General features: G+C 38.2%; 1 protein-coding gene across 1 annotated transcript in view; it reads left to right on the forward strand.

Moving 5' to 3' along the window:
• Nucleotides 1-121: 121 nt before the first annotated feature.
• The window catches only part of DSCAML1 (Down syndrome cell adhesion molecule like 1), a gene marked incomplete at both ends in the record, with an annotated part of 53968 nt that continues 28273 nt past the window's right edge, over nt 122-25816 (forward strand). Inside the window, 6 exons of the mRNA XM_008942654.1 lie at nt 122-160; nt 2020-2090; nt 9339-9579; nt 11196-11342; nt 13043-13198; nt 21525-21658. Coding sequence (XP_008940902.1) covers nt 122-160; nt 2020-2090; nt 9339-9579; nt 11196-11342; nt 13043-13198; nt 21525-21658 — 788 coding nt within the window. The remainder of the gene's footprint in view (nt 161-2019; nt 2091-9338; nt 9580-11195; nt 11343-13042; nt 13199-21524; nt 21659-25816) is intronic.

Raw genomic sequence — 25816 nt, forward strand, 5'->3', positions numbered from 1 at the left:
GGTCAGGCTTAGGCAGAGTATGTGATCTTTGTCTCCTGGGTTTTGATTTCAGATGGTGCACAATGTATAGGAGCATCATTTTTGGATCATCATTTATTTCTGTTCTCTGTTTTTGCAATAGGAAATGGGGAACAGCCTGAGTGCAGGGAAGGAGAGAGAGGTAATGAGAAGGGAGCTAAATAAATGTCCAAGAAAGACAATATAAAAACTGAACAACTCAAACCATTCTATTGGCAAGGGGGGGGGGGCAGATTGTGTATCACATACTGCGCTGACCTGAGTTGCCTAACTATAGCTATTAGAAAGAAAATGGTAAAGGGTCTCTGTGGAAAAAGGATAGTCAAGCATGGCATGATTTCAAACCTTACAGATTGCATCCTTATGTCCATACAACCCCAGTTAGCTCTTGGATTGGAAAATAGATTGCAGGTACACACTTACACTAAAGCTTGTCAGAAAAACAAAAGTATTATGGCTATTGTTTAATACTGAAATCAATAGAGGAAGCTGGGATATCTGTATTTTCTTTATGTTTTCTCACAAACTCTGTATGACATTAAGTATGTAAAATAAATGACTCATTTAACTTTTCACAGTGGTAAACTAGGAACAGTTAACTACTCAGGTCTGTAAGAACTTCTTAGTTTTTCAAAAAAAAGTTAAGGCTTGAAGAAACACATTTTAAAACCCATTTTTAGAATTAAATCTTCTGCTCAAATTCCACTATGTTATAATGTACCCAGCAAATGACATTCATGTTTGTCAGCAGGAGGGGGAGAATCAAGAACAGGATTCATAGAGATCCCACTATTGTCAGTGGACTTTTTTCCTCTTCTCTTTCCTTTATATTAATGCAAGGAAAATGGAAATGAAGTTCTTTCAACCTTTGGAAACTTCACATATGAAGGACAGTCAAGAATGGCACAGAATGGGGCACCTTTAATAACTTAAACATATTATAGGCTGTATTCTGGGTCTCTCTGCTTTCATCAGTTAAAGAAAAATGTTCCCATTCCTTTCACCACATCTGTCATTTCCTGCTACTCTACCTCTAACAGCCCCATCTCACCTTTTTTTATTGCCTTACTTCCTTTGTCATGCTATTAAACTTAATTTAATACCTTTAACTGAGGCCATATTCTGCATCAAGGGAACCCTCTACAGCAGCTTGAGATTATTTCATTCCTTTCCTAAGAGCTTTCTTTTACAGTGATTTACCTTGCTGAGCAAGCAATTTACTTCACACCTCTCCAGTCAGTCTCAGTCAGTTCTTGGTCTGCTTTGTAGCTGCCCATCTGACACGTAGGTTCCTCTAGACACAGGGCCTTCTTTTTTCATTTTTATTTAAGGCATCATGCACATGCTTGGCAATGTATCAGTAGTAAATGAAACTCCTCCTGACTCAGGAAGGAGCTGCAGCATGCTTATTCCATCTGGAAGTTATTTTTTATCTGATTTCAAGGCTGGGACACTTAAACTGGGGAGAGGGAGAGAGTATAGTGTGTATGTTTTTGTGTATAAAATATTAAGATTTGACTGAATGTTCTCAGCCTCTAGTGAACAAAGGGAATCCCACTGGAAAATTTGTGATGTGATGAATGCCAGCTGAGGAGCTCCTGACTCACCTGCTTTCAAATGGGTTCTGCCATTTTTCTGTCCACTACAGGGTTCTGACTGCTGAAAGTGTATCTTGCCTATTTATAAAACAGAAACAGCATTGTGAGAGTGTCACTAAACAAGAAAAGTCACTATTATTCATGCATTTTATTTGCCAGGTTTCTGTGTTTTGACATATGTTGTATTTCACTGTTGGTCAGAGACGACACCTGAATAAGGAAGATACTAGGCTTTTATTTTTTTCTGATGAAGTGGTATTTCAGTTTTCCTTATGACATTAACTCAGTCCAAGTCTTTGTGATGCTGGTGTGTTGAGTCGGTGATGTATCAATGTAAGGTGCTGGATTCTTTGTGCTGTGAGAGCTAGTTTTGATGTCTCTCTCTTCTCTCTTCTCTTTGTAGCTCCTGATGGGCCACCTCAAGATGTCCAACTTGAGCCTATATCTTCACAAAGCATTAGGGTCACCTGGAAGGTAAATGCACACAGCCAAGAATATAGACACTAACAGTATTTTAGTGCATTCAAAGAAGTTCCATTGCTGGGAGTACTGTAACAACCTTAGATCTGTTATTTTATGTGGGAGACATCTTTTGCAGAAATCTTTGTCAACAAATCTGATAATGGCCATAAAGACTGGTGAATTATGCAAAGAAAGAACCTTGCACCGGAGAATAATAGCAGCAGCCACCTGTACTGATGACAATAACATTTCCTTCTTCCTTCTGATTTCAGAGATAAGGCTATGTGCTTGGAAAATGAGCACTGACAGAATTTCACTGTGGTTTGGGGCAAAATTTTCCCAAGCTGCTGGAGCCAACGAAATTTTTTTCCCATTGAAATGGACTTTGAGGCAGAACCTTAGTGAAGGCATGTCTGCACAGAGAGAGTGATACAGTGTTTCAGTATAGTCCATGAGAATTGATGAATCAGAGCAAATGATTTAAGAATCTCAGTAACTGGTATTATTTAAAAATCTGGCATGTCTTGTGACTGAATTTTTCCTAGATTTTTGCCCAGTGTTTTGAAAACCACAGAATGTTTTAAATGCTTTAATTATAATATCAGAGGTACTCAAACCATGTTTTAATTGGTTTCGTACTATAAAACTCCTCATATTGTGTAGTGGACAAATTAAAGCAATCTAATTACGATAGTGTAGTCTCAGGATGAATGACATTTTTCAAATTGTATTGATAACTGTATATTTAAGATTCTGAAATATGTCATGTTAAGTGCTGGAGTAGAAGGGTGGTGTAATAGTCATTAATTTCTACAGTAATGTAGAAATAGTATTCCTGAAAATGTGGAGAATGTGTATTTTGCCCAATGATACGAACCATCCAGAAAGTCAGGATAGTAACAGTGAGCTGCTGCTGATTAACCATATAAACCATATAAAAAAATGTGAGCTGCTTATCTATTTTTTAAATATGTACAATAAATAATCAGGACTATCCTGTGTTAGTTTTGAGCTGCTTTCTGAAAAGACAGGTTTCTACAGTGTACTATCTCCATACAGTGCACGTGGACACATAACTACTGAGATGTCCAACTAATACAGAGGGACCTTGGCTGTCAAGATTTTTTGACTAGTTCAATGATGTTTTAAAAATGGCACATTAAAAATTATGTCTTGATGAGGTGTTTTGGTGTTAAGCTTCAAAAGCAGTAGTCTTTATCAGACCTTTTATGCACATGTCATAAATACAGTGCTGGTTCTTGGCCCTCATCCATATCTTAAAGTTATATCAGTTTTGCTTTTCATCAGATGGTTTCCAAAAATCAAAGGCATATGGCCACTAGCCACAGACTTACCTGGTGGTTGAAGTGAAACACAACAATGTACTTATAAAAGGCATACCTCAAGCATGGATTTAAATGCAACACACAGGCAGTAGAAAAAAGGAAGTAGCTCTTGAAGTAATGCACAGAAATTCTCAACAACTGGAATAAATGCTTAATGGGTTGTTTCTTTTTAAAGGACTCAAGAAGTGTGACTGCCATCACGCCTAGTCAACTATAACCTTCAAGGTTCTGTGCATCAACTTTTTTTATGGATGTATGTGTAGCAGACTGAAAGGCTTTTCTAAAGTTCACTGTGGGGGATATTTTCAAAAGTAACAAAAGAAGACAAGCAGCATTGGTTCACTGGTGGAGTTAATAGTTGCTGTTTGTGACTCTGAAGATTTGTCATTAAATTTCATAAATGCAGATGTCTGCAGGCAACTGTAGGACAAACAAAATTCCCACACTTACATTTCAATAACACTGTCTAAGACATGGTTCTGTTTGTACTTCAGGACACTTCAAGTGCAACTTATTTTCCCCATCTCTAGGTATTGTCTGGGGAGTAGAAACATACCAAATGAGCAGCTGGAATTGTATTCTCAAGATCAAGATCATGTTTTGAATCTGATTTGTGATTACTTGTTGAGTAAATGATCAATATCTAATATAACAATATAATCACAGAAATAAGCTATATATAGAACATATACTCTGTTGCCCTGGCAAGTTTCATGAGCTGAGTGTAGAGATAGATTTTCACAATTCAAATAAGCTTGGAGTGTGAGCTACCTGTAACACTGGAAATGCTTACTTATACCTGTGTAGCTTATATTCAGATCAGGAAGGTGGTTCCTTGCTCCCAGAACTGTGCACCACCATGTGACCCTGGTGCCACTCACTCTGCTGATACTGGTTAGATATTTGGAGTTTGCTGCAAACTTCTCTGTCAGACTGCACACACAGTCTCCAATGGATACCTAGTCTCCCGTGAACCTTCAAGATATTCCTATAGACCCAGTATGTGTTAAATCTGTTAAATCTTTTATTTTATTGACCATCAGTATGTGGTCAATAAAATAAAAAAAGTGGTCATGCAGCAAGAGAGGCACTGTAGGATGTCCTCTAAGCAAAGTGCAAGGAAGGTGCTGCTGGCTTTAGTCACAGGTAGTCTATGACCCCATCATACCACAAGCTCCTGTGAGGTGCTGTTTTGCAAGCAGCAGAAACTCTGGAGATCTGCCTATGAAAAGATGGACATCAGAAGATACCACTGGCACTTCACTGAAATTCTGCTCATTGTGCTTTTTTGTGCTGTCAATCTCCTGTGTGATCATCCTGAAAACTTCCCCTCGATTTGCAGTCAGCTGCTGGTATGAACTCATCTGAACAGTGTTAGGTTTCTCTGCGGTGCTGGAAGGAGTTGAAACCCAATTGTTTGTTTGTACTTCAAAGCTTCTTTGCAGAAAAAGGTGAAGTCACTGAGGTGCCTTTCTGGAAGGTTAGCTCTTGCATAGTTGTTCTGCCAATGACCAGGCCCAACAAAAATGATACAGCCAGCAGGAAGATGAACCAATACATAGACTGTATTGTACACACGAAGGACATTCAATGAATGATAGCTGGGGGTACAAACAGATCAGTCAGCTGGTACGCAACTGACACCACCCCCAACGATCCCACAAAAGACATGACTCAGCCCCCAACAGGTGGCAGAAACAGAGACCTGAGGTTGCCCATAGCTGGCATGGGAAACAGCCAAATCAGCAAGTTAAACATATAAGAAAAAGGTGCCCATATGGCAACTCTCTCACCGGATCAGCCCGTGTTTGCAAAGGTCTAGACAGACTGGGGCCCAGCTCCAGCGAGAGTCAGGAGGTCTTCCCTGAACCAGGAAGACCACAGACAGACACTCCTGACTCCCTGCCAGTGGTCCCAGCTTTTATCCCCAAGCAGACACCTGACCTTTGTCAACTCAGTGCAGGACCCCGGGGGCTCATTTCCCTTATGGCTCTCCCCGCAGGGCCGGCCGCACCCTGGGGGGAAGCTATAAGGCAAACTCACCACCTCTTTATGAAGGGCTGTGGGAATCACCCATATGTCAACCTTAATTCGGGGCTCAGGGTTCAAACCCCAGCATTTCAGTAATCCTACCTTCACTAGAAGAATTTTTTCCCAAATGGCAATTTGTAACAACTGACTAATAAGTCCCAAACCAGGAGTGAGCCATTTATTTCCCTTGAATTATTGCAGTTCTCTCCTGACCAGAGCAGGGCTAGTCCATTACTCAGAAAGTTACTTTAAGATAGTGACAGAGACATGACACAGTTCAGTCCTATGTCAAATACTGACTTTTGGGTAAGACCTTACAACTCACTTCTGTGCAGAAAGCACTCATTGAAATGTGCCATACAAAGTACTTAGGAATACTAATAATAAAAAAAACTCACAAGAGCAATCCTATATTGTCAGGGAGACAAAAAAGAAAAAAAAACCTCACTAATAATCTGCTCATTTTTATTTTGGAGTCATGTGGAGCTTTTGCTATGAAAACCTATGATGATATTATACAAAAGGGATTCTGTTGAGAACTGTAGTTATACTTAAAGTCGGCAAACATTGTTTAAATACAGACAGTTTCAATAACAACAAATGGAGCAGAGAATAACACATCAATTATCTTTCATCTTCTATTAAGTTCTATTTCTGCAGCTTGATACTGTTCTTAATCTTCCTTTAAATTTTCTCTTAGCCCACTTTTAGAAAATCCTGGCAAAGCAAAGTTTAATAGGTCTGTGATCTATTTAATCTCATTTCTGTGTGTCCACATAGAACATTTGGTTTCAGATTGAATTTTTAAATAAAACTCAGCACTTTTTGGTAGATTAAAATGGTGCAGAAAGAATGAGAGTCAAAGAGGAATTCTTGTTTAGAAAAGAGCATGAAAATATTCTTTTTTTCACTCTTGTACTACTTTACAAGGTAAATGAACTCATTAAATTTAGGCATGGGAAATATTCTTTCTCCTTATTATGCATATGCACTTGCACATAACTATAAAATGTCATACGTTACAAATATTCAATTTTGTGAGATAAACAGTAAGATTATGGACTAAAACTTACTTTTCATAGTGTTCCATTATGACTGACAAGGTTGACAATATTTTTCCCCATGAACACTTAGTCATGGACAAATGTTGCTTCACTGAATTTTCTAGCAAAAATATGTCTGTGCACAAGAAGGCATATATATCAAATGTGATTTATTTGTGCAAAAAGTCATTTCAAAATGAAGCATTTAGATAGTGTTAACAAGGAACATTTGAAATTTTGTGGAGTAGAGCATTTAAGTGCTTTGTCATGAAGTGACTTTATGCTTGTTCTATACTGTATAATGTTTCAAAGTGAAAAAAAAAAAGTTAATATTTTGTTTAAAGAAAAAAATTCCTTGACCTAAAACAATTATGAAGATATTTCATGGAAACTGCAGGATTTGCCATTTTATTCCAATTCAAAATGAAAAAGTATATAATTGCAGAATTCCCAGTGAAGAGGTTGTTCCAGCTATAGTCCTGCTCCGAGAGCATTTCAATGCATAGTAAATGTATGATTCGGTTTTATCATTCTGTTCCATCTGTTTTATAGTACGATATATGTGTTCCAATATATGTGCTGTAGGCTTTTTTATTATGTACAAGGGCTATGCTGACTTTTTCTTGCTATACAGTACGTGCTTTATGTAGTGTACATACATATGCAGCATCTTAATCTGTCCTGTGTGTGGCAGTAGGGAGTGTATGCCATTCACAAAACAATTAATGCCCCAAATGTTTAGACTGTGTTAGATCACTCTTTTTGCCCCTTCTCACCAATACTGACAATGCCTTTAAAAACGTATGAGCTAGACAAAATGCTTTGGCTAGTAACAGAATTTAAAGTCCTTCAACTTATGAAATAATTCACCCTGAAATATTTAACTACCTAAATGTGATAAAGTTATTTTCTTCTCAGATGGAATAAAAAACTTTCTTTAATGAAGTTAACTCAAACACATTAAAAAACCCTGACCTAAGTTTGCATGCCACTGTCCTGATAAAAACAAAACAAAACAAAACAAAACCAAAACCAAATCCAAAGCAAAAACAAACAAACAAACAAAACAAAACAAAAAAAAAAAAAAAAAAAAAAAAAAAACCACCTTTTGCAATCATTTAAAGGTCATGAAGCCATGGAGTTGTTCAAAATAGGTAATGTACTTGCAAACAAAGTATTTTGATAATAAAGGGCCTACATGTTTCTAAAGAAGCTGGTTATTTGGTTTTTTTTACAACAAAACACAGAGATATTCAAACAGGAAACAATTATACTCCTAGATCCTAAAAGCACAGTTCTAATCCCTTGAGTGCCTTACAAGGCACTCAAGACCTGAATCTCCTAGTTCAGTCATCTGCATCTGGACAGCACCATGCTTGCAGAGAGCTTGCTCATACCAGAGGAACTGAAGTAGTAGAGTGGAAGTTAGATCCTTTTTTCAAGTTTTGGTTCAGTTTCTGAAAGCAGAAGGGAGGAAAAAAATAAAGCATCTGAAGAGATAATTCAACCAGTGAGATCCATCCAGTGATACATTGTAAATATGGAGAGGGTGCTGGCTTTTGCAGAGCAATGATTTGTTGGTAGTGGATGAAAGGCAAATCCTGTGCTGGTTTTATAGCTTCAGTAAGACTTTAGTCCAGTAGACTATAAACTTGCTGAAACAGACAGGTCCTGTGGAAGAAGAGAGTATTGTTGAGAATGTATTCCTTAGTAGATTTAGTGGGCTATAGTAACTACAGATATTGTTGCCTCTGCCACTTTAACTCATCGCTGGTAAACTGGATCACGAAGAGCTTTTCTGTGGGTCTGTGGAACAGATAAGCTCATGGGCACCTTGTGGGAATTTCAGAGAGGTTTGGAAGACTTGAAAGAGTTTTTTGTCCATGGATTATAAGCTGTACCTTAAATGTTTATACTAATTATGCCTTCTATATATAGAAAATCAGATAGGAATATTATCACATATTGAATTTACTCTAATTTTATTAAAATAGAATTTTAATAGGTATTTCTGTCAATAGTGGGCTTTTTCACTGAGTTTCCAATCCATTTTATTCTAGACTACATTTTATATTGCAAAGTCACAGAAATTAATTTCACTAGCCAGGTACAGGGAATCTTGCACTGTGACTGAGAAATATGGTACATAATTATGACCAACCATTTTATATTATCCATATTTTTGAATACCAGATATTGTACAACTTGTTTTAGTAGTTATTCAGTATGCAAATCCCTGCTTTCCAATTCATTATTGCCTTCATCACTCATTATCTAATCATCTTTCCACACTGCACACTGGATGAACAGAAGCATATTTCAAAGCACAGCATAAAATTTTCTTAAAGCATCTAGCTGAATAAACTTACGTGACTGCCTTCAACAGATCAATAAATGCCTTATTAAAGATTCAGTTGGTGAATGGTAGGGATTTCTGGCAAAAACAAAATTACTAGTGAACGGTAGACCTGTAATGCAAATATACCCTTATCAAGTCAACTTTGATTGTTTCACCTGATAAAAGAACAAAACATTATAAATTCAAATTATAACTCAAGAACATGTCCTTATCAGATTTTTCTGTATATGAACCATTACCATTAAGGGTCTTTCTTTCATCACAGAAATGCACAAATTAGAACAAACTGCAGCTGAAATTTATGTATCATGGTAAAAAAAATTATTTCACACGCAGGGAGTATTTTTGAATTGTTACCTAGAAATAGACATAGATTTGATAGGAAAAAAAAATCTGTTGACTTTGTGCACATTTCACAAATTTTAAGAGCAACTTGACTTTGGATATATGTACTCAATGTAATCTTTCATTTTCTTTTTAGGCTCCAAAAAAGCACTTGCAAAATGGAATTATTCGTGGATACCAGATAGGCTATCGGGAGTACAGTGCAGGGGGAAATTTCCAGTTCAACATCATCAGCATTGATACCACTGGGGACAGTGAAGTTTATACACTGAATAACCTGAAAAAATTCACCCAGTATGGTATGGTAGTCCAGGCTTGTAACCGAGCTGGAATAGGACCTTCTTCTCAGGAAATCATCACCACTACTCTTGAGGATGGTAGGTCCTTGGCAAACAACTATCATGGGGCATATTATTATTTCTTTATTTCTTTTTACCTTGTTACTTTTATTGTCTGATTAGTGATTATTGTAGTAGGGACAATAGATGATCAGAATTTACAGGTGTTAGATACAGTAGACAGCTGGATGGGAAGAGACTGACCAATAAGCATGTACAATTTTCATTGTAAGGGATGCAGAATCATCCAGGTAAGCAAATTTAACTCCATTAATGTGCTATATCCTGCTATGAATGATATTGTCTAAGACCATAGCTTTCATTAAGAAGCCTATTGCTCTGGTGTTTACACATTTGCAAATTTTTTAATCTCATCTTAGCTTCATAGTGACCTCATCATAGTTTTGAGATGCTTAATAAAACTATGAAAGGTGAAGTGATAAACCAAATCTCTTCTACTGCACAATCCCTTATCTTGTCAGCCTAAAGAGAGAGGTATATTTTTTCAAGGATATCTAAATTAATGAGAGAAAAGTTATTGTTATTTCAGACAAAATTCAACCTGTGTAATCGAAGGAATTTTTTTTTTCCAAAACTGCATAAAAAGTGCTTCTCAAACAATGCGAGGGAGTCCTCTAGTGGAGAAATAGGATGATTCCATATCCAAAAAGGAAGCCTAATATTTTAGAGAAGTATAAAAGCAAATAATAATAATCTTAAAAAATAGTGCAGGTTAGGTTTTCAGCCACTATAAATTTGCATCACTGTACTTGAGCCAGTGTGAGCTAGGAATCTGACTGTTTTACATGGCGAAAAATAGTGAAATACACATCTGAAATTCTCAAGAGCTACGGATTTTGAGACATATACTTCATGGAAGGCTGGTGTTTTTCATTTAGTCTAAATGTTTTTAGGGCTAGACAGATCATTGCAAGATATCATAAGGCCATATATTCACATATACATATATTTGGTATTATAATAAATAGTGGGTTGTTAGGTTCTTTTTTTTCTTCAGAATACAGCATGCTTACTTTTGTTGGCAACATTTTTTTTTTGGTCATTACTCAGTTTTTGATCCTTCTCAGAATTAACAATGTCATGAGCTTTAAAGGAATGCCAAATACTGCTCCTGCTGTTTTTCTTTGACACTGTACAGCAAGTATAAAATACCCTGGATTTGGCTGACTTTTCCCAGTTTTTCTAAATGTCAGTGAAAATATTTTATGATTTTTTATTCCAATATATTTTAGAGAAGTGACTGCTTTCCTTCTACCACCAACTTTAAATGAACATTAGAATGTCCAGAAAGATGGCAATATGGCTCTAAATTTTTTTTAAAAAAATACATTTAAATTGTGTACAGTACATTCTGCATATTTTAACACTAGGACACATTTCTCTTTCAAAAGACAGCTAAGAATTATTAAAGGACTAGGCAAGAAGTAAGAAAGAAGTACATCAGAAGTCATTCTGGGGAAATCAGCTGTACTTGCAGAAACATGTAGCAAGAATAAAGGGTTTGCATTTTTGACAATGTGTAACTACTAATTAAATGACGAGTGGTGGGATAGCAATGAAAATTGAAAGCATAACCAAAGGGTAAACATTGAGTTGTATTCATCAAGTTAAAAATAGCAAATATCTCATTCCAGTGCCCAGTTGCCCTCCAGGAAATGTGCAAGCCACTGCCACATCACCAGAAACCATCTCTATTTCGTGGTCAACACTGGCAAAAGAAACCCTGAATGGGATTCTGCAAGGATTCAGAGTTATCTACTGGGCCAATCTCTTGGATGGAGGTGAGAGAAATCAAGCTATTACCCAGTAACAAGGCGTATGTGGCCTTTATATCATTTATTGTTGGCTGTGAAGGCATTGTACTTTCTCTTCTCTTTGGTTTGGACAAAAAGTAGCAAGCATTGCAAAGCTGCCTGGAAGGGCCCTCAGGGAAGGTCTCTGTTGTAGGATTTGCAACACTCCATAGACCAACCATAGTACCTAAAATGACCTGAGCAAATTTCATCTCAGTTACAATCCAGCAGATTTCTTTCATAAAGGTTGTCAAGAACCTGGAACATACCTGCCCACACCTGTGTTTTATTTTAGTTTGGTTGGTTATCTGTTTGCTTAGCTAATTGCCTATTTGAGAGAGCATTGCTTATTTTTCGACAGGATGCCTTTTATCTTCATAACTGAGGGTAAAAGAAGGAAGCATTTTTGGAAAAGGCCAGTTTTTTTCATGCCAGCATCTTCTGTTGTGCTTATGTTTTGTAGTCTTTGCATAATTCCTATGGAAATGGAGTCCTGAGCAGAAAGTGAGTGAAATGATCAAAGGAGAAATGAGATACCTTACTAATCTGCATTTTATCACATGATGATAATTCTATGTTGGATTCTTTCTTGTAAATTAAATATTAGTAAGTTTGAGATGCACATGCCTTTATTCGTATTTGCCCTGCTAAATTTTCAGAGCTCTAAGGCAATGAGCTGTCTATTTCCCTTCTTTTGCTTTCATCCATCAGGTTCACAGTTCATTCTAATACGCTACTGTCTTGCAAATTCAGGCCCATGTTAGTGTGGCAAGGAAAACTTAGAACCCAGAGGCCCATTATTATTGCAGGAAATGTTAAAGTCAAAAAATATTTGGAAATCAAACACCAATTCCTATGTACATTTAAATGTAAAGATAAAGTATGAAAAGCATACATAAAAATGTAAACATGATGACATAAAATTAACTGTTTTCAGTGATGCCTGTAGTCTTTGGATCAGATCCTATGCGGATATTATCATTGCACATCTAAGCTCCTATGTGATGTCCTACAACATGATGAAAAAAGATGACATTCATGCAGTGCTTAAAACTTGATTTTCTTCATTTTTTCAGCTTTATTTTCTACCCTAAATAGGTTTAGAGCTCTTTTGCCATATGGGTTGTACTTCTTAGCTTGCCGTAAAAAAAGATTCATATAAAGTGCATCATCTTTCTGCAAGTAAATCAGATTTTACTGTGTTTAGATTTATTGTTAGCTGGTTTTACTGCCATCAAGTGCTTTCCAGCAGCACTTGCTACATATTTTAAAATAAAGGGGAATTTTTCTTGTTATTCCTTATGAGAAATAGTCTTTCTCAAAACCAGAAAATCTTTAGGAAGATAACTGACTTTCTCATTTTTGCTTTAGGGAATATTTTGGAATAATCTGTCCTTGTTACCTATTCTTCACGAGAAATCTTATTACTTGTAAAAAATTCCAATTTTCTTCCCCATATTTAAAAAAAAAAAAAAAAGTTAGAAAATGAAAACTGGGTCTGCTTTGAATGGTAAGAAGTCAGGACACAAAGGGATTTATTTTAATTTATTATAATTCATTGCTATTTTATAATAATGAAGCATTGCTTCTCTGGTACATTTTTCAATCTCCAAGATTTCCACAGTAGGTATCAATAGCTGGGAAAAGACTGAACATGGCAATAACTCAATTTCCTTTTTGTTCTTTAGAGCTAGGAGAAATAAAGAATGTCACTACTACACAGCCATCACTAGAGCTTGATGGCCTGGAAAAATACACCAACTACAGCATTCAGGTGTTGGCTTTTACACGAGCTGGAGATGGAGTGAGAAGTGAACAAATTTTCACCCGCACTAAAGAAGATGGTAAGGAGGAAAACATTTTCCATTCTCACTTCCACAGAATGTTTGTATGTCTCAGGCTTTCAAAATAGTACAAATATTATACACAAACATGCAGAGTGTGATTTCTATCCAGTCGTCTTGAGTTAGGAGTGCATGGGGAGAAGTATGCCCCCACAACTTTGAAAGCAATCTGTTTCCAAGACTCAATTCAGGTGAGCCAGAAGTTTGTAGGTAATACTAGAACACTAGTGATCTGCACAAATTTGTCTTCACTTTTTTTTTTTTTTTTTTTTTCTCCCCAAATACTTCAGGATCCTATTCAAGACTTTCAAGGAGGTTTGAGTTAATTCTTTTGAAGCAATTGAAAATGGGGCAAGCAGGAGAAACCACTCTAGGATGATCTCATATAATTGACATGATTCTAAGAAGAATTTTTCTTCCCTCAAAAGCAAAATGAAGAATAAAAATCTCTTAATTTTGTTCATACACCAAGGCATGGAAAACTTAAGTCCTAATGCTGAAAGTTTCAGAAACTCTTAATCAGAGATACACACACACACATGAGATTTCATAGTCATCTTCTTGTAACTTTATGGAAATCACTTCAAATTGCCTTAGTAGAATCCCACATACTGATCTATTTATCAAGGACTAGAATTTCAAATTCAGGGGGAGTTTTGTCACTAACCTGTTTAATGCTTTGAAAACATCATGAGATGTATGAATACATCTTTAGTTGCCGAAACACTTTTGAAAATCTGGATCAATTTTTTTTTTTTTCCAGAAATAAGAACGCACAGTCCTAGCAATGAAGTTACTTGAATAATGTTTGATTGGTAAATTCTCCTGTGAGTTATGTAATGTTTTTTCAAGGAAATGAATCAGTGGCCTTTTATTTATTACTTCTCCAGTTTACTGGCCATTGATGAATACATGAATACATTTGTGTTTTGTGGGCTTTTGCCAATAAAAAAAAAAATGACTTGACAAATGTTATTAATGTTTTCCAATAATATATTAAGGTACTTATTTTAAATTTTAAATACTTTGTAGTATCACCTGGCCCCAACTGTAGTTGTATTCAGGGGATGCAGTATAAAATAAAACTGGACTTCAAAGTTTTCTCATACATTATCAAATGAGCTATTTGTTCCTAGTTCTAGTTTTTGTGTACTTAATACTTTCCATTGCTTTGATCAAAGTTGAAATAACAGCAAAAAAACCCTAAGTGAATGTCTTACAGCTGAGAAATGTGAGGAAATTTAAGGCATATAACAGTGTTGGTTAATGTAGGTCTACTTTCTGGTCTGATGTAGGCATCACTGAGATTCTGCATAAGCTTGCAAAAATGGTTTTGTTTAACTCTGTCTTAAGGTACCGCACCTAGTCTGAGGCTGTCAAGGACAATTTACTAAGCTGTAGACTTGGGTGTCTTAAACAGAGAATGTTAGGTCATTCTGATCCCACCCTAAATCCTTTAAGAACTACTTGGAGAACCTAAGTCCTCAGTGAGATACTCTTAAGACACTCAGTGCTTGGAGGCAGATGGGTTTATTTCAAAGAAAAGTCTAAAACAAAAAGGAACTGTAAGATCATCTGAACATTGCAGCCTGCTGCTTTATGTATCAGACTGGTCAGTCTGGCCAATGTCAGAGGAAAACAATAAACATTCTTCCAGAAAACCCTGAAAAGCCAACCTGTAGAGAGAACCTTTGGCTCCTGGATCAGCACTTCATGACACATATGCCAGAGAGGTCATAACGGGTGTTTGGGAGCGCCATGCACTGGTTTCTGTTGAGTTAAAAACTTGATGGGAGCTGCAAGCTACCAAAAGTTGCCTTTGTGCAGATAACATCTTGTCTCCTCAATTTCCGAATTGATCAAACGGCAGAAGGGGTGCCAGCAGTACTTCAGTCTCTCACTGGGAACAGCAAAAACATGGTGTACTGCTCTTGAAAGACTGTTGACACCTCACCAAGACCATTCTCCTGCTCTAAAGAGGATCAGATACAGCTCAGACATCATTGGTATTTGCTAACATTTTTTTCTAAAAGTTGCAGTGATGAGGACTTCATAGCCTCCCTAAGTATCCTGCAGCTGTTAAGGATCCACAATAATGTAATCTCTTCTGCTGCAAAGTAGGTCAAGTACTTCCCTCCACTCTGCTGGCAAGGGAAAAGAACAGATAACTTCCTGCTTTATAGCAGTAGTCCCTATCTGAAGGGTTACTATGTACATTGCTCCCTCCCCTGACATATACGCCCATCCATGTCTCATGACCTGTCTCCAGACTGCAAAATTTGTGAAACATCAGAAACCTCAAGTGTTTTATTGTTGTTTTATTGTTGTTGTTGTTGGGCTGGGTTGGTGTCAGTTTGTTGTTTTGGTTTTGTGTTTTTTTTTTTTTTTTTTCTCTTAACCCACCTCTTCCTAGTTTGCTTCTCCCTAATTCTTGGTGGCTCTTTTGCTCTCTCCTTTCTGAGATTAGATTGGCCCTGATATGTGGGAAGGACATAGATTCAGACTGTTTGGCTGCTGTGCAAAGGCTCATCTCTCATCTTTAATCCTCCTGGCAGCTCAGCAATAATTCACCCTGAGGCAGAGTGACTAACCTCTTCAGATGTTTTCTGATGCCTCACAGTGCTTCCACTCATTAAATCTTTTGTCCAGAAAACTAAACTGAAAGGTGTTTCAGAAAAATACAATGATTTCATGTTTTGCTTCATCTTTGCAATTTTTTTACTAAGGGCAGTAAAGGTTTAGAGTGAAATATATAAAAGCTTGCAGTTGAACATAAGCCAAAACCAAAGTCCTGGGTCTAAATATCCTTAAGGCTGTGAAAGTTAAATGGAAAAAGTGCATTCGCATTGCCAAAATATATGCATTGAACAAGTGCCTCATTCCTTGCAATAATGAACATTTCCTCTGTAATTTTCTAAGGAAAAGTCTCTTGTAGACAATTGCTCAGAAGGATTAGTTTCTGTGCATGTAAAACATCCTGCCCTAAAGTCAGTTTGAGCACTCTCTTGCTGTGCAAAATAAAAATTATTGCAAGCTTAAACAGAGCTTAGATCTAGAAACATTGTATCTCTGCTCCTAGACTTTCTCTGGCTAAAATGATGACAGAAGATATTCCAGCCTCCTCTAATAAAATCTGTAAGTCTGAGATATTTTTACAGGACTGCCAAGCCCTTCACATTGGTATTACTATGAGGTCATATTGCACCATTAATTCTTCTTTCTTTTTTTTTTTATTTCTTTTATGTGAAGCAAAACTTTTCTTTCTAAAGTAAATGGTGCAGCGTGTTCCATTGCTGCTGAGAAAAGGCAGATTGTTGCTTCCTGTGACTTCTTTGTTGGTGTTCAGTTGCAGACATCAGGCCAAAATTTCTTTAGCAAACTCGAAATCTCCAATATCTCAGAATAAGAGTAAGCCAGGGAAAAAAGCAGTCAGCCTAGATGAAATGAGTTTATGCTTTGATTTCTTGTACTGTTTGATACTGATTTTAGACACCAGAGGTCAGACACTGCTGCTGATCTGCCTAGGAAATGGGAACAGCTCCAGCAGATAATAGGAAATGAGCTTTCCTTTCAGTGCAACCATATTTATGGGGTTTGTCTAGCACTTTATTTTTTCCCATTAGCCAACAGAAAATGAAACTACTCTTCTTGAAGTTCCTTCTGGCAGAAAACTAAGCCAAGCAGAAATGTCCAATTTTTAAGAATTCATTGTGGGTTTGTTTCTTACCCTTTCCACTTTAGACTTTCTAATGAGCTGCTTGTCTTCTTCACCTGAGGACTTAATTTACTAAATCATTAAAAATTAAAGCAGTTCTTCAAATTCTTTTCCTTGCTGTGTTCAAGTACTGTTTCAAAAGCTATTCTATTTTGTAGCAATATACAAAATTGGAGGAGGGTGACAAATTCCCTCTCTGTTTCTGCAGTACAAATGCATTATGAAAAAAAAATATAGTTAGGGCAATGAATTTTTTGCCCATACAAGCCTGACACTCCATGCAGCACCTCAGCCAACAGCAGCACCTCTGACCTTGGGCAGAACTGGCCAGTGGAGGGGACAGGACCCAGAGCCCTCTTGCAGGGAAAGCTTCATGCAGTTGGCAATTTGGCCTGGCATGGCTGCTGAGTTTCTGATGGAGGTTGCTTTTGGGGTTTCTGTGATGAAAGAGGATGAGTGTATCTCTCTCCTACCAGTTCCTTTTGAGAAAACTCATTCTTATGCACAGAAAGCTGTTTGTACATCACAGAAGAGTTTGCTCCGTGCAGTACTTCTGTCCTTCCACCTCTCCTCTGTGAGAGAGGTCAGTGTTCAGAGCAAGAAGAGAGCTGCAGCAAGGGAGCCTCAGGGACTAGCTGCAGGGAGGAAGGAGAAATAACACTAAACCCCTTTGCCAGCTTCATTGTAAAACTGCCTCATTGTAAGACTCTGCCTGAATCCAGAGATATTTTCTTCCTCTCCTTTTCTCTCTGGACACCAAGCTTCCTAGCAACTGGCCTGAGAGAGATACACGTACAGATACCATCTGACAAAGCTTTATATTTATTCTAAAATGAATAAGCATAAATCCAATCAAGCACACATTTCTGTACTCTGCTTGAGCTCATTCAGCCGATGCGGATGGCTGTGCAGTTCATCACCTGAGCAATATAGTGGAAATTTGCCCTTAATGACCCCTTAAGGCATTTTTTTTTTCTGCTGTCAGAGGTCTCCAATTTTATCTTTTTGACTAACAAAAAAAAAAAAAAAAGGTACAGAATAATAAATGTTCCTTTTGTGTAACTGACAGGATTTGATGAAAATGGTGTCATAAATATGAGGCTAGTTATGAGTGAATGAAGGGTGGGCAGTACATGTGACTGTATTTGGGCTAGCATAGGTCTAAATTGTAAGTAGGATATCTACAAGAACAAAGGCACTACTGGCAGCAGTCAAGAGTTTATTTTGTTTAGTTTTTCATAAATGTAACAGTCAATAGTATAGCTCTGTGTAGTACACAATTAAAAACCTGTTACAGGCAGGGTTCAGCTTTCTGATACATTGGTGATACTGCTCTTAAATGCACCGTGCTTTGTGCATTTGCCTCCCTGCTGCTCAGTACTGCGAAGAAAAATGGTGGTAATCTCTTTGCTTATGAAAGGGGGAATAAGAAAGTTCCGGGAGCTCCTCCCCATTATCTGGCACATCTAAATGCTGTTTCCCAGACTAGCTGTATCAGTATAATTGCCTTCTCTGTGTTAGCATTTCATTGCACTGTCAAGAATACAGCATGTTCTCCTCTACATGAAAGCAGAATGCTATTTCTGCATCTTTCAGAGCCTTGCTAGCTGGAGAATGAGGCCATCTTTGATCTTAAATTTGCCAAATCTGCTCCCTGGAAGGTTGCAAAGTTGTCTAGAAGCCATCCTCAGCTTGCCTTTGCTCAGTCCTAGTTGTCTTCTGGCTTTTACCATTATTTTGCCCCTGGAGACCAAAGGGAAAAAAAAACAAAAAAAAAACAAAAAAAAAAACCCACACATGTTATTGTGCATATTTATCTTTTCTTACTGGGATCTGTGGGAATCCGTGTGCTAAAGATCCATGGAGAATTCAATAAGATAGCCCAGGTCTCCTGATACTGCTGTCTAATAATGACTGCAGCTAGTAAGGCTACAGGATGCAGTAGGAATGAGAGCAAATACTATTAAGTTAGCATTGCAAGACTGGGGTTCTTCCTGTCCAAGATAAGGCAGGCACAGCTTTCCTAACCACAGCTTCTTCCAGTACTCAAGGAATCCATGTTTAGTAACAAACGTTTTAGATAATGCTGACCTAACTCATAATAATCTTATTTAAATCCACAGAGTGAGTTTGAACAATGGTTTTGCCCTCTGGACAGAGGCCGGTGGTGGTCTGTAAGGCAACAGATGACAGTCTGCAGAGTTCTTGCTAAGGAATGTCAACACTTCCCCACACAGAGTAATTTCCATATGCACAATCCAGAAAACAAAGACAATGTAACAGAAAGAGGAGTAATAAATGAACATTCAGAATAATTTTGCACCACTGCAAAAAAGTGTTTCCTGTTGCCAACCCCTTCGCAACAAGGTGGAGACGTCCTTGGATTAGAAATTTGATTATGTTGCTTCCTGACTTTCTTTCTAGCTCCTCTTTCTGTTGTTCTGTATACTAGACAGTAATACAGGGCAATGATAAGTAATGTTTTCCACATATGTCCACTGGAAAATGCTAGAGGAGTTCTGAATTAATCCCTCAACAGCTGACAGCCATGACCAATTACCGTCAGAACCTGTCCCTATAGATCACACCCTAATTTAACAATAAATTACTTTAACCTCCTACATCTATTTGCAGTGATTTCCAGAAAACATTACTAAGCGTAAAGGAATCCTCCTGTGGGTTAAGTAATTACCCTGGGGAGCTAGCTTTCACTTTTCAGCAGCGGGAGCAAATAGCATTTCTAATGAGAAGGGTATAAATACCAAGTTGAATGCTGTCAAGCATCAATATTTACTCTGCATTGGGTAGAACTGCTAACTGAATTAGGCCCTTTGCAGTGAGGGGCTGAGTTTGCATGCAATTATAATCATGACATTCTCACTTGATGCTTATTAGCTTTCTCAAAAAAAATATAAATAAAAACTATAAATAGGAAATGCATATTCAGAAATGTTGCGCTGAGCGGTGCCTGTCAGTTTTGGTACATCTTACAGTAGTACCTATTCAAATTTAGATCCCAGGCTCTCTGACTTCTCTTCATAGGCAAATTTTGTATCACCATACTATCTATGTACTTAAACGAGCTGGAACAAAGATTAAGGATCCATCTAGAAAGATCAGCTTGCTGGACAAGGCATTTTTCATCTGTATTGCACAGTAACTGTTTTCTGTGAAAGCAGAGACCTGATTGAGTACTGCAACAGTCATTTTACTGGAAATTCTAACATTTTCATTGTTTTACTTGAAAGTAGACAAAAATTTAGATTCCTTATGAATCAAAAGTTCTGTAGAGAAGAGAGTCCACCAAAATGTTTCATTTTATCTTTTATACCATATGTAGTAATATTTATGTATCTACTTTAAAAATTTAACATGTATAATCATCATATGCAGTATTAAGATATATTTAAAATTATTTATTTTGATAATTTAGAAAATATTTTAAAATATTTTCCTGTTGATAAAATGTGGGTTTTTTTTAGGAAAGTTTAAACCAGTTTATTCTGATGCTAAAAGTAGCCTCTGATATTTTGTTTAAAATAGGAAGTGCACTCACCCTGTGAGGACAGGCTGAGGGAGCTGGGGTTATTCAGCCTGGAGAAGAGAAGGCTCTGGGGAGACCTTATTGCTGCCTCCCAATATCTGAAGGTGACCTACAAGAAGGGTCGCCAGGGACTTTTTACAAGAGCTTGTAGTGATAGGATGAAGGGTGATGGCTTCAAACTGGAAGAGAGTAGATTTAGTTTAGATGTAAGGAAGAAGTTCTTCACTCTGAGGGTGGTAAGACACAGGAAAAGGTTGCCCAGGGAAGTTGTGGACGCTCCATCACTGGAGGGGTTTGAGACTAGATTGGCTGGGGCCTTGTGCAATCTGGTCTAGTCAGAGGTGTCCCTGCCTATGTCAGGGCTTTGGAACTACATGATCTTTAAGGTCCCTTCCAACCCAAACCATTCTATGATTCTCTATGGATAGGTGCTGTCATTAGAGAAATAGATATGTGTTCACACACTGAAGCACCAGATAGCTGTCTGAGCTGTTGAGGGCAAGCCTGGGGATTAGGATACTGTGTGGCCATATGTCTGCTCATACGTCATGCCATTAGCCAGACCTAGATCATGTCAGGCAGTGATAACTGCGTGGGACTACAGTTCATTTGCTCTCAATTAAATTCACGGCTATACCATGTAAGTCCACTAAACTGTTCACATGCATATTTTTTTATACAGTGAATAATAATTTGGCATAAGTTACGTGTTCCAACAATTTATAATAATATGTTGTTTGACAATTTCACTGGCCAGAGCAAAAATATATTCATGCTTGCAAACTGGTCATGATACTTCACAAAGGTTTAACCATTGGTGGCATCTTCTGCTTTGGGGCTCTCTGAAGCAGTGTCTCTCCCCTCTTAGGGATGAGGGCACAGCCCTCCAAACCCTCTCCCCTGGTGCTGGCAGCACGGAGCCTACTTCCTGACACAGGGTGTCTGTCTCAGTCCACAGGGACACAGTTACCAGAGCAGCAAACTCCCATTTTCCTTTTTACTCCTCCTTTACACTAGGATGCCTCAGTTCCTGCCTTGGGACACTCTAACGTATCTTGGTTTTCCAGTTCCAGGTCCTCCTGCTGGTGTTAAAGCAGCTGCAGCTTCGGCCTCCACCGTCTTTGTCTCCTGGCTCCCTCCTCTCAAGCTGAATGGGATAATTCGGAAATACACTGTCTTCTGCTCACATCCCTACCCCACAGTAAGTCCCACAGGGCAGAACTGACTTTCAGGACTGAAACCATGGCTTTACAGACACTTGGTGCTTAATGTTCCCCTTTCCATCTCCTTTCTTGCCTTCTGTTCACCCTAAGCAAAGGTGAAGGGGGATCCTGGGGCTATGGACATTACAGAGATTTGGTTTTGTTTTTTCCCACCTATCAAACTTTTGCATTGTTTAAAACCTATTGTAGAACACTGGCTTACAAATAATTTCAAAACTCACAATTGAAGCTGAGTATCTTCTAAGGTTGTTTTATCTAGAATGTACTCAGTTACCTTTTACAGGGCCAGCTGCAAGAGCCCTGTTGTAGCTGGAGGCATGCATCTACATACCCTTACTTAGATGTGTTTTCATCTAAGTTCCTGCCTTTTTGTCTTGAGTATTCATGTGTGAAGGAACATAAAGAGTTATGAACAAACGTATTTGCTTGTGAATAAGCTTATCTATGCCTGGAATATTTGCCCGCTCTAGGCCTACATGCTATTATGTGCTGAGAAAGTGATGAGAGAAAAATTGAATTGAATATCAGGCACCTTTCTCCTTCTCTGAGTCACAAAAGAATCTAGATATCTTTAAATATAAGGGCCAATTGCTCTTTGTAAATACTCATGCATATTTATTTTAAGGTATACTGAAAAAAAGTATTTGTTTAGTTTTTTATCTATGGCTTTGATTCAGTATTTTTTTTAAGCAGGACTTCCTATTGAAGGAAGCATTGTAATTTACAAATAATAAATTTTATTTTAATAGATAAGGAAAATATTGTTCCAGAAGTAGGAGGAGTTTGACAAGGAAATTGCAAAAAATGCCTCAGCCTTGTTTTCAAAGCTGGCTGAGATAGAGGGAGGCCTGAGACTATGTCTGAATGGGACCCTGCAGGCAGACACAGCCCCACCTGACCTGCTATTCCAACAAGTGAAATAATCCTGTAGGTACAAGGGGAGATAGGGCAAAACACACGTGTCCATTGATGGCTACGCCTAAACTGATACACCCCACTATAAGAAACTGATACATCCCACTATAAGCAGGATTTATTAGTCACATCCAAAGCTAAGGGTTAGAGGTCTTAGATTCATTTACGTTTTGGAATTCCTAACTCCATTAATTTAATAATTGTGTCCCTGCAAACTAAACTATCTTGAGCATACCGTTTAAATGTAAACTAGCCAGAGACTTTTCCCTCACTGTTCATATATTCCTATTGCACACAACGAATTGAAGAGGTTGGAATTTACAGAACTGGACCGTGCTGTTAGAGCTCTGGTCTGAGTGAGGACCAAGGGCTTCTCTGGGTGGTTGGAGAGAACACCAGGTGGTGCTGCTGGCCCTTGCTAGCTACTTACCATGCACAAAGCTGTGGTATTTTTTCCTGAGGTTTTGATAGCAACAATTTTTTGTATGTTTTCATCAACAGGGAAATAAACATCCTCGGCTAAAACTGTTTTCCTCTAATACGCAGTCTTCTCATATACAATTTTTTTTTTTTTTTTTTTGAGACTACTTATTGCATGGCTACCTTTTGGAGTATCTCAGTGTTGGACAGTAGCAAGAATAGCTACTTTGTTTGCTGGTCTTGGCCTGTACTGTTCTTCACTGCTATATTTTTGTAGTGTTCATTATGGCATGATATGGGGGGATGACTGTATACCTTAGCCCACGTTAGAGGCACTTGGAAGTGTTGGTGTTTTCTGTGAATCATTAACATGCACATGCGTAGTTATTCTGTTGTCACCTGTGTGTATGAAGGGCTGTATGCATGTATGTATGCATAAATGCACCAATGTATATACATATACGGGTGTGTATATACGTACAGTATGTATCTATGAGGACAGTCCCTGTACCACTTCTCAGCAGTGTTCTGCAGATCAGTGTGAGTTGTGGCCTACAGAGCATGTCTTCTCTGTCAGCTCTGTGTGGTAGGTGAGGCAGTGATCACACTCAGGGGTCAGTTTCTAAAAGCCAAGTTGGACATCTTTAAATAAGTGTGAGACCTCGGGACACATCTAATATGGGAAGCGCTCCCCCAGCTTTATTTCTAACAAAATGCTTTTTTAATCTTTTATCTTTAAAAGGCTTGTGAAATAAAAAGTTATTCTCTTCAGAGCTAGCTTTGCAGTAAAACAAGCCTGCTGCAGAGGTCCTTGAAAAATAACACTTCTGTGCAGATATAGTCTATATATCCAAAGGAAGTTCTTATAGGATTCATTGTTGTCAGATAGAAGTAGCTGACAGAGAAAGAGGTCTTAAATTGGGATGAGGAGGTGAATAAATAGAATTGTCTTTATTGTCACTTCTGTCACCTTAAGTACAAGTCAATACAGTACACTTTAGATGCTCAAACTAACAAAACAGTCCTTTGCACAAGAGCACAGCTTTGGTGTTTAAGTTACCAACAGGAAAACTAATTAACTCTGATGGTCATATTATGCACATTTTGATTGCAAAGCACAACCCTTATATGACCCTGAGACATAAAATGAAAATTTGCTGCCTCTTGCAGCGTTCAGTTAGCTTGGTAAGGGCAGAATCTGTTTAAGCTTCTGCTACCCCTGTACAGAACAATGCAGACATTTCCTTTTTAAATATTTTGAGTCCTAAGGACAGTATTTGCCTAGGGTGTTTCAAGCCACAAATACAATCAATGTATGAAAAATATTCTCCACTGCAATATATTCTTTAGCCAAGATGAAGGGCAAGCAAGGATCCACTGTCATCCTCTCTAATTCTTGTGCCTGTATTATTGTAAGACAATATTTGGTAGAACTTTTTTTTTTATTCTGCAAATACAGAGGGGGAAAAAAAAATATGCCTGAAGTGCTGGGGTTTAAACCCCCAGCCCTGAATCAGGGTTCACATATGGTTGATGTCCACATTCAAGCAGGAAAGACCTTCCTGACTGGTTTTCACCCAGGGATTGGGAGATCAGCATCAGGCCCCCCCACCTTCGGCATTAACATTAAGTGTCCTGCCTCCAGGTTAACAGCACAAAAACTAGTTCTGTCTGCAGAAGGGAAACTTGCCTATTAGGGAGGATTTCCAGTTACTGAAAGGGTCCCTTGTTGGCAGAGCCTCCAGCAGCAGCGGGACATTAGTACAGCTGGGAGCAGAGGAAGGTGTATATCTATAATGATGGCATCATGTTATGGTCATGGCCATACAATTGGAATTGGACTGGTTGCTTGAGTCCTTGATCTGTTTGCTCCTGTCTCCACTGCATCTTGCACTGTGAGTGAATATATCAATCTTTTCATTTCTCCAGTGGCTGGCCACCTCAGATCCCTTGTATATGATTTAAGACTGCAGGGAGGGATCTGGCTCATGTGCTGTCCATTAATGATAATATCCTTTCTATTGGGACATGCAGTCAGCAAAAGAATGACTGAAAGAGGACTTCATTCTCAAATATAAGAAACAAAACATACCATAACTTAAGTTAAAATAATTATCATCTGTGCTAACTCACAGCCTACGTTCCCACAGTTCTTGGCCCCACCTGACTTCTGGTAAAAACTGGCTTCTCAAGATTGCTTGTAATGGTCCCATGTTGGCCAGCTTCCTTCTGAGCGTACTTATCCCCAGGGTAACAGTCAGGGTGCTCATTGTGCTCATTCTGCCCCAGCTTCAGGAACCAAAAGGCAGTGCTCTCAGCTGCAGCACGGGCTGGCTTCTATTCCTATCAGTATAGATTCTCCCACTGGTGCCATGGACATTGCACATGGTTTGAATCCTGGCAGAGAAGCTAGGCTGGTTCAGCTCCTACTTGGCTGTGGAGGGAGCTGCTTTAGGTGGCTGCTCCAGCACCTGCTGCCATAGGTTGTAGGTGTGTATTGACAGGGCTTTTAAAAGGGCAAAATAAAATGAGATTTATGTGATTTCAAAAAAAAGCTCCACCAACCTCTTATTGCATTCGGGTCAGTACACTACATGAGGAGGAACTGATGAGATTAGGTTAAAGAAAATTTAGATGGGAGAAAGTGCTCAGAAAAGGTCATTGTGACACAAAGCATGAAGTGGCTTTGTGGCATCGAGTGGCAGCCTGGGAAACTGTAATCTCAGAACAGGTAAGAAGTAACACAGAAAGAAGGCAGGAGAATGAAGATTCAGCAGACGGAATCCTTGGAGCAGGGAGGG

The sequence above is a fragment of the Merops nubicus genome, unplaced genomic scaffold (genome assembly GCF_000691845.1).
Source record: "Merops nubicus isolate BGI_N331 unplaced genomic scaffold, ASM69184v1 scaffold18616, whole genome shotgun sequence".
Classification (NCBI taxonomy): domain Eukaryota; kingdom Metazoa; phylum Chordata; class Aves; order Coraciiformes; family Meropidae; genus Merops; species Merops nubicus.